Below are 10,474 nucleotides of genomic sequence, written 5' to 3' on the forward strand. Positions count from 1 at the left end.
TTTCATTTATTTTTTTGAACTGGGATAAAAGCCACAGTTTACATATGCTGATTCCCCTTTTAAGATTATGTATTTTTCTCTGAATGATGTTCTATGTTTAGGTAAAATATCACTACAAGGAAAAGTTAAAAAAACTCAGACAGTTAAATTCAAATAATTCCTATTGACTGGACACAGTAATTCAAAAATATTATCCAGCACGTTACAGCTGATGAGCCAGATTATAAATAAGGACAATTCAAGAGTCTCGTGCATTGGAAGTCCTCTACACTTCCCCATTACAGCACAGAGGTTAAGTTTTAAGTTTGTGTTTGGGAGTATCAACAAGACTTATCATTTTATCCCTATTTAAGACAAAAATAGATATGATTGAATGCTGGAAATGGTTTTGAGATGTTAATCCCACCTTATTCCATCTGAACCCCAAGACTTTAGCAACTACCTGGAACAAGGAGCAGATATGTCTTTTAGAACATGGTTTTGAGAAGGAAAAGGGCAATTTTCTGGTTTTATTACAAAAATCCATCAGATTAATGAACTGCTACATACAAAGGTATTACTAAGACAGAAGCCAATACTCCAGATGCTCATAGACATCCTGAATTTTATGAATCCATATTAATTTCAAAGACTCTGGCACTGTGGTAACTATGTCAAGCAGAGAAAAGGACCTTTTGTTCTTTCTCACTGGGAACAGTTTTCTCTACTGACAACAACACACAAAAGCAAGGAATATAATCAGCAAAGCAATTAAAACAATATTTAACCATAAGGTTGGTATATGGCATCTTCCCTACAATCCCTTCTCCTGAACACTCAATTAATGTCACAGAGATTAAAAAGAGGAGTCCATTCATTAAAGCATTTATACTAATAAATACTAAAAGAATAGGTTTTTAATTCCCATTCCTGTTACTTCTTCAGGAATTACAAGGGGACCTGGCATCACTGTGCTGGCTTTCACAGAAGATCATCTGTCCAAGGCAGCCATAACTGATTTCAGGGGTATGGAGACAGTTGCAGTGAAATGAATTTCACACTCTAGTGCTTGGGAGGCAACACTGATTCTGTTTGCAGAGTACCAAGGGGTCAGCATGGGCTTCAGAATGACATTTTTGCATTACATAGAGATGCATTCTCTAGGAGTCTCCTCTGCTTTCAGCAAAAATTTCAAACATAGCTTTATTTAAACACTATGAAATATATATATATATTTAAAAAAAAAATTTACTAAAATTGTATGTAAAGCCCTGGGTTTAGAACATGACAAACTGAAGCTACATCAGTGCTTTTCCTGTAAACTGACTTAGATCTCTGGCTCTGTGTCCAGCTTCATTTCTGTCCTGCAAACTGCCAGTGCAAGGGTTAGCCCTCACTGTATGTTTGTATACAGCCTACTGCAATCATTATACAAACAAAAATAACATGGGAAATTGTCAGATGAGAGATACCCCAGTTAAAGAGCAAACTAAAACATGTGTGGAATGAACCAGAAAAGCAGACAAATGCACAGATGGACAAGGCCTCCCCTTTTACACTTAAGTATTTCAAGTATCATCCAATGTCCTTGCAAAGGAAGAACACTATGCTCAAAAAAAAAAAAAAAAAAAAACCATGGTATAAAATTTAATATGGGAATTCTGAGATTGTTTTTTTCTCTCCAGAATTAAATACATCAAAACAGTTTCAGACAGGCTTTCTATAAATAATGGGTGCATGATGGGAACATTAGAGAGAAAAGAAGATGCAGTGACTTTTTTCTTTGAAAACCGGTTCTTTTGTTGCCTCTTAGAGTGGTCCCTGCTAGTGCAGCAGGGAGGGATAATGACAGAATTACCTACTTTATAATAGTCATACAATAGGCCAAGAGCAGCAGCACTGTCCTCATCACCATTTATGCTCATCATAGCCTTGGTAGCTGCTGTTAGGGGATTCTCCAAATACGACTTCCAGGCTTCATCTTCACTGGTGTAGGCTCGTCTGGTGTTGAATGAAGTGTCATTTGGCACTAAGGCCACAAGCCGCTTGTTACTGCATAGACAGGAAGAATAAAATTGTGATCCAGAAGGGGTTACTTTATTCACAAGGCATGGTAAAGAACATCAAATAGCTCAATTAAAGTTATATGATTACATCAAGCAAGTGTCTCTGTATTACACTTGGTGACATAAATATTTATCAGTATTAGCTATCTTCAGTACTTAAAAAAAAAAATAATTCAATTGCGCGCAGATCTTGTGATAATAATTCAAATTTATTTTTGCTAATATACAAATAGAGTTACAAAAATATTTTAAAACTATTTGGAAAAAAATGAAGCAACAATATAAGAACATTCTGCCCCAGTATTCTTGCTATGTGTACACTTGATTAGGGAAAAATATGTGACATTTAACTGACATAAGACATGAATGAAAAACAAGAAAAAGCATCTAATACTAATCTAGGGTTCACCTAAACAGAGTATAGTTCAGTATTTATTAAGTGGGTACACCTTAAAATTAAGCTATTCTCTGCTTTCAGAATGCAACTTGTCAGTAATTTCAGAGAAGTTTTTTGTACCAGGACATGAGCAATAGGTCCAGTGGATGGGACAGAAGTAAACATATTTGGTCTCAATGCACACTTTATCACTCACTGCATCTAATTACAAACCCATGGTAACACACACAAGACCATCAGTGAGTGGCATTTGCAGCCAAAGCAGTTTCCTCCAGCCTGGAAGTGGTGCAAACTGACCTGTGCCTGTGCATACTGCATGAGAAGCTACCGCACCGCAGCTATGGCTGAAATTTCCAGTATAATGGAAACACAAATGAAGATAATAGCACCTGCTTTTGCAAACTGTTCAATAAACTTATTGATAAAACAACTGCATTAAAAAAAGGTTGCATAAGATAGTAGGCAAACAGATTAGGCATGGGAAATAGTGGAGTGAGGAGTGTGCTGCTTCATGGGTGTTACAAGAGCACTATCAAGAACTGTGGCTCAACTTAGAATTATGACAACAAAACTTTTAACACATTACACCTTACAAATGTGAAACTTGCAGAGATGGTATTATAACTAAATATACCAAATGGTAAACTAGTAGTTATTCCTGGTGACTTTCATAAAACACTTTTTGCCATCTTCCACATAAAAGCCAGTTTAGTAGTCAGCCTCCTCTTTCTGTTCTGCCTTACCTGCACCAGTGCCAGCTCCACAGATCTAACCCAACCAACTGCTGCTGTTGCACAGAAAGTGGCATTTAAACTGTGCAAACAAGACTTTTATTTGTTTTCCGAAATAGGATTTGATAAAAGCACAACTGAACCCAGTAAATGCTCTCAGATGCTGGGAGCATGCCTTGCCTGGCCCCAAGCTGCAGTGACCAGCACCTTGGGGTAGCACCAGATCTCTGCTGTGGTGCAAATCCAACCTGCAAAGTTGGTGCTCCAGTGCTTAAGGAAGAAGAAGGCGGGTGGTAGAGATTATAATCTCTATGGTACAGAGCACTGTTTACAAGTTTCTTTATTTAATGAAAAACAAAATAATCCATCTGGTACACAGAGCACAATTTTATGAGCTCTGGGGGGGAAGAGAGCATTTCATAGCTTCATATCAGAAAATACAGCCAGTATTTTTACAGTTACAGTACCGGTTCTATTTTCCTTTCATATAAAGTAACTGGATTTTTGGAAACTACCTTTTTGTTTGGTTGTTTTTTTGTTATTGACAACACTTCTGCCTGGCCTTTGGCTGAAGATTTTTGTCCCTCTTGTTTTCACATATACATTTGTGTTGTTACAGGTTTGCTTCAGCAAGTGTAGCTGAGCATAAACTAGCAGTCTAAGGAAATACAGAGGCAACTGCTAGGTCTGCCTGCCTTTTCAATACCTTATTGTTAGCAACTTAAATCAGATTTGCAACAGCCCTGCTGTTTGTGCCAAAGATAGCTGAGGACCTGTTTCCACTCTGGAGTAGTCAATTCTCCCTGGCTCAGATGCAATTATTCCAAGCAAGGATTCTCCTTTCCTCAACAAAGCTCCCCTTCAGCTAAATCTGGGCTGCTTCACCACATGGGCTGCTGCCCATTGCAACGCACAAAATCCCACTCACCCTTCCTCCTGTAGCAATCTTCCCTTAAAATCAATAACTGCCTTTTGTTCTGAGCACTCACAGTGTGCAACAGTCATAACTGATTTATGAGCACTACAGTCAGACAGCAAGATCCCTTTAAAAATACACCTTTTATGACTTGGGCTGTGCTTGTCTGTAAAAATGCTGGAGGGGAGGAGTCAATCTCTGTTGCTCTAACTTAGCCAAGATGATCTTAAAGCAATGACCAGAGTGCAGTCTCACAGAGGTGCATATCTGATTGTCTTGGGGAGAAGCCAAAGCAAAGGGAATAAATGCTCTAGAAACAGCAACTCAGTAAGTAAGCAGTTGGGATGGCTGGAAAGGCACAAGTGCATAGACTTAGAGCCTTCCCAACATCTCTTCAGACATGTTTTTTTTCTAAAACTCAGGTTTTCACATTTGAAAGCAAAGTATCTGTCTCCTCTGCTTTGAGAGATGGTCTGCAGCATAATCAACTGCCACACTCATTGTGTTTACTCTGCAAACAGACTGAAACAATAGCACTAAGAAAAATAAAAAACTTCCTCATCACCCCTATCCCTGTAATCAGCTCTGCAGGAGGTTAATGGTCAGAGCTAATTATCATGACTTAACATAGTCAATCATTTCAAAGATTATAGCCAAAGTAGTCAGCCAAAACAATTGGGCCCACTTAAAGAAAACTTCTCTATTAAATAAGGCCGTTTGGATGAGAGGAAGAGTTTCTCTGAAGAAATGAGACTCGTGTATGCACACACATTCCCTTTCCTTTTTGCACAACTGCTGAACCTCCTTGGACAATTTCAGCTAAATGTGACAGAGCAAAATCCTCCATAACCAGAGGAGATAAATACAGTGTATTTTAATATACACCAAGAAAACCCAGCATCCTAAGTGAGACTCCACACGGATAAGCTCCCTGGTCTTGTCAGTCATACTTCCATGCCAGGGCAGCCCCAGCTGTTCCAGCTGTGCAACTGATGACAGCTGGCAGGTGCTAGGGAGGAAAGTGATTCTGGTGGTACCTGGACCGTGCGGAAGACAAAGGGTGACACCTACAAGTAACAGCAATCCCACTGTAGAGCTGCCCTGACCATCCCAGTGGAAAGAAAAGCCTAACTTGCAACCTGCAGTTAGTAGATCCATCGATCTTTGAATCTTATCAAAAGTTGAAAATCCATCAGTGAACACATCCACCAAGAACTGCACACTTAAGGAAAAAAGATAGGCCAAGGTTGAAAGACTCCCACTCAACCTGACCAACCACACCAGCAAATACCTACTGTAGCCCCAGCCACACCTAAAAACCTGCAAAAGAGCAGAGAACAAGAGCAACGCCTGCTGTGCCCATTCCTCACCCGGGCCAGCCCACCACCCCTCTATCTGGGAGTCAGGATGTGTGCTAACCAGAACTCAGCTGTGCGGGACACACTGGTACGAGCTGAAAGCACATCCTCGTTTTATCGTGGAGAAAGAGATGAAGAATTAGGATACTTGGTATCTAAAAAGTAAATGTTTCCTTTCAAGCTACCACTTGAGCTCCTCATGAATGCAAAATGTTTCCATTGTATTATGTCAAACAGTAGTAAGTGTGCAAGAATGAAAGGTATTTTCTGGGCAATGGTCTAGCTAGGAGCCAGATTGCTCTGACACGGGAGCATTTATGTCAAAACTAAAACTTCAGACGGCCTTTATTTTGCAAAATCTTTTTTTCCCTCCACTGCTTAGTAGAGATTTTCCTGTTCTTACCATCCAAAGTGATTTGTGTGTTTTCATAAGACATACATAATTTTTCCAAATTAACAGCAGTTACAGTAATTTTTTTGAACTTTTTTACAATTAAGAATATAGAATTTCATAAAATCTGTACAAGTGTAGCATATAAATACAAAGATATCCAAAACTTAGTTTCATTTCAGTTACTGCAATGTAAATTGGAAAGGTACATTGCACTTAACATCAATAATGCTAAATGGAAAAGGCCAGCCTTTCAAGCTCTTCCTCGGATTAAAGATAATGAACATACAAGAGCCAGCCCTTGGGGCTACAAAATCCTACTACAGGCAAATTCTCACCCAACTTGATGCAATTTGCGAATTAGCTCACAATGAATCAGAACTGCCCATTAACACACTTGTGAACAGTGGTAAAAGGCTTGGTGACCAGAGCTTCCTTTCTATTCAGAAACAAGGTGTGCTGCCTGCCAGTCTCTCAAAACCAGTTTTGATGCTCAAGAGCTTTCTTTTGAATTTGCAAAGCTCAAGCAGCCCTCAACTTCTCAGCTGTATCTGCCACTGAACATAAAGCAGACTCAGGCAGCCGTGCTGCATCAAGTACATATGCATCCTGCTGCATCATATGCTCAGCATTACAACCTGATCCAGTTGGAACTAGTGGGAAAGAAAGCCTCTTCCTACCTGCCCCACATCTTTTGCCTTGCTCAGGAAATTCAACCCTGAAATCCAAAGCAGATTGTTTAAACTGCCAAGGTGGGCACCCAGCCCAGGCATTTCCATTTTTAACTGTGGGGTGTTGTTTTGTTTGGTTTTTTCATTTCTTTTTATTTTCTTTTTTTTTTTTTTTTGACATTGCATTTGTTCTTAAAAAAACAAAGTTACAATCAAGCTGCTCCATGAATATACCTGCAGACTTCTTCACCCTGTGACAATGCAGGAAGACTTTCCCCTCCCTGCAGAGGCTAGGTGCCAGATGGGAACACACAAGCAATGTGTGTGAGGCAGGAGAATGGGAGAGGCTCCAGTTCCCAGGTTTCAGCCCAGGCCTCAGCCTGCCCATTCTTACACAGGTGAGACAAAAGAGCACCAGGCACACATCATCTGCAAACTGTTCCTTCAGGAGAAGGGATACAAGGCTTTGGTCCATACAGATGTTATAAAACATCCAGAAATTTTGGCACTAGTCAAATAACTAGAAAAGGCAAGACAGACTCACATCACCCTTGTTCCCAGCCCAGCACATCAAGGTCATAGGATATTTATCATAAGCTCCTTGTTAGTTCCATGATAAGAAGGTGACCAGGGCAACTGTCTCTAATCTGCAAATGCTGGGAGAAACAAAATCTAAAACAAGATTCTAGCAAAGGGACCACTTCTGTTGCACACAGACATGCATCACACACCACGGTGCACTGTGGTCTTTCCTCCAGTGCAAAGTCAAAGAAATGGTGAACTTGTAAAACACCCATGTTTCCTTTGGTGTGACAAAAGGTACAGGAGCATGCTCCAGACACATCCAAGAACCAGAAAATAGAGCAGAAGTTCCCACTCCAGTTTTGACACCAGTAAGAAGGTCAGAGTATGATCACGTACAAATATTTCAGTAGTTCTCAAACCCTCTGTAAGTTTATTTTACATTTACACAAATCTTAGTTCAGCTGTAAGACAACTATAAAAGAGATCTAGAACAGATGTTCATGCAATTTGTCTTAAAATTAATGCACATACATATGAATTCATAGGCACAAAATGAAGTACTATGACCATTTAAAATGCAGGACAGATCCCACAGAAGCTGCATAAGTTAAACTTCAGATTCCAGATCATAAACTTCTGCCTGAAGTATAAATCAAAGGTAGTCCTAGCACTTTAAATCATTTGTTTCAAAGAGTCTACTGTTTGTTTTGGCCCAAGTTTACTACCTTCAGAAAACTACTTTGCCTACTTGACATCAAGTTAAAAACAAAACAAAAGCAAAAAACAAAACAAAATTTAAAAACCACCCCACAACTTGTGTGGCTCATTGCAAGTTTTGATTTATTTGATTAAAAAAAAAAAAAAAATCCAAAACTTGAGACTCATCAGGATTTATTGCCAAAGGTATAATTTAATAGTCTCCAATACTGTTGTTTCAATTAGATAATAGGGTTCTGTTAAAACTACAAAGGAGCATAAATATTTAATGAACAGGAAAATTATGGCCCATGTTTCTCAGCATTTTGTCTTTCAGAACTGACAATCACATCATTCCCAGCACAACAGATCTCCAAAATGTACTTAACCTAATCCAGAGACTATATAAACACAAAAATGAACTGAGAGTGAAGGAAAAAGAAAAAACCAAAACACCAAATCATTTAGACCACCAGGAAACAAAAAGGTAAGATGCCCTCTGGCCCACAAGTCCATACCAAGGAAAAAGTTCCCATTAAAGAGGCTGAGTAATTTTGCCTTCTAATGAATGCATGTTTGGGACTCTTGCAGTTTTGGGACAATTATACTTTTTGAGCACAAGATGAATCTGAACAAGATTACACACATGAAATGATTAAAAGAAATTATTTTACCATTACTAAACGGTCTGAGAGGAAGTAAAATAATATATTAAGAACAGCAACAATGAATGGCAAAACAGACTAGTTTAACAATTAGATGCCTAGTAGAAGTTTTATTTGTTTTTACTCTGAACCAAAATAACTTGAGCATGCAGTAGTGATCAAGAGATTAGAACAAATAGGTGATTCATTAACATTGACAAAAAATTATTATTAACTACGTAAAAGAGGAAGTATGAAAAAGAAATCTGACACAAGGATTAAATACATACAATAAATGCCTACTGAGGACTAGTTCAAGGAGGCGATTACTTACCCTGGGACAGACTTTTTATATCTATGATTTCAGAGGCTTTTTTTTGTTTCACTTGTAATAAAATATTATTTCCACCAGATAACCTTGTGTTACTTGTATACTAAGGCTGTTGCTTTTATTTTTTTTAATCATGACTAAGAGTCTCAAAAAAATGACAGGTTTCAGCACATTTGTAAAAAAATCAAAATGAGGAAAACCTGAAGGTCACAGCATTTCTGCAGGAGCTGACAGAGTTGATCAGAATTAGCAATTATTTAGTAGCTTCATGAGAGGCCATGCTGTTTTCCTAAGAAGAGTACTTCGTGTGCATAGCACCTGAGGTTGTTTTAGCTGACTTGAAGCAGCCAGAAGCAGGCTGTAAAATTAAAAACAGGTCATGACAAGGCTGCCCAGACCTCCTACAATTTAACCTGACCCTTGGCCCCGTGGTCCGTGTTCATTCACTGCTTCCACAGAGTTAATGGAAATGGAATCGTTTCTTCACTGATAGCACTGATTGCTTTTTTTTCAGGATATTAAACCTTTTATGTAGCTAGAAGGAAAACATGACTTGAACAAGCAGAGCTGGGAGTCAAGATTTCCCACAAACATTTTTTAAAAGTATACAAACCCAAAAATATACTTTATAGAACTACTTACATACATCATTAAGGAATATACCATTGCCTCTCCAAATTAGGAGTATTAACAAATCTATATATAAAAATATATAGCTATAAATAGATAAATATATATATAAAAAAATATATATGTAATCTTTGATGTTTGAGACACTCTCAAGCTATAGATACATTGCAATATTTGACTTCACAGTTCAGATGTATTTAATATGGTTTCCTTGGTTAAATATTGTGTAAGCAACTACTGTCTTTTTTATTATGTCAGCACTGTAGAAGAACAGAACAGTATCCCTGTATACTAAGATGTCTGAAGTAATTACTTCTCTTCTTTTAACTAGTTAGTACTGTCCTAATCACTGATCAAAAAGCTAATGAAGATGCACCCCAGGATTAATTCCTAGATCAGCATTTGAAAGTGCTATTTTGTGTATATACAAAGAACAGCAGCTTAATTTACTGCTTCCTAATAAAAAAAATACTTAAGGTAACCACTGCACTGGATTAATATTCGTGAAATGTTTGGCAACAAATGTCAACTGGTGTAATATCATTTCCCCTGCAGATGTCCCAGCCAAAACAGGGACAATGATGTCCCTGCTGACCCTTGCACAGGGAAGAGGTTATGTGACCATTACAATCAACTTAAAGCGACCTGGGAAAATCCCCTCCCTCCTCCTCTTCGGCTTTGATCTTCAGCCTGGTCTCAGACTCCAGCGCCAGAGACAGTAGTGTAAACAGCAAGTCCTAACCATTTGATACTCTTACTCCTCTTAGCTAAGCTTATGGTTGCAAGCTCTATGAGGTTCTGCACGCTGATTTTTCACCTTCCTTACCCAGAAATGGTTTTCTAGGGAACATCTGTGACAGTATGTCTGGCATTCAAAAAGTGCAAGAACCAAACACATCCAATTTCTGTTTCTGCATTCATTCCCAGATGAGAACACTTTGGAAAATTAATCTCACTGGATGCCCCATACAGACAATTGGCTGAGGGGAAAAAAAAAATAATTGATTTATCACCTAATTGCTACTTAATATCTGCTGATGGAAAAAGTGTTTGACCCTCAAGAAAAAATTAAGAACAAAACACAGAATCACATTGTAAATGACAAACCCCTTTCTGTTACAGCACTAGATGCTTAAGTT

At 38.4% G+C, this 10,474-nt stretch overlaps 1 protein-coding gene across 1 annotated transcript in view; it reads right to left on the reverse strand.

Annotated features, from left to right (window-relative positions):
• Positions 1-7,353, reverse strand: part of GRHL2 (grainyhead like transcription factor 2) — a 57,350-nt gene extending 49,997 nt beyond the window's left edge. The window contains exons 1-2 of the mRNA XM_054633439.2: positions 7,241-7,353; positions 1,842-2,031 (exon numbers count right to left, since the gene is read on the reverse strand). Coding sequence (XP_054489414.2) covers positions 1,842-2,031; positions 7,241-7,353 — 303 coding nt within the window. The remainder of the gene's footprint in view (positions 1-1,841; positions 2,032-7,240) is intronic.
• Between the last annotated feature and the right edge of the window lie 3,121 nt (positions 7,354-10,474).

Source organism: Agelaius phoeniceus, chromosome 1 (assembly GCF_051311805.1).
Source record: "Agelaius phoeniceus isolate bAgePho1 chromosome 1, bAgePho1.hap1, whole genome shotgun sequence".
NCBI classification, from domain to species: domain Eukaryota; kingdom Metazoa; phylum Chordata; class Aves; order Passeriformes; family Icteridae; genus Agelaius; species Agelaius phoeniceus.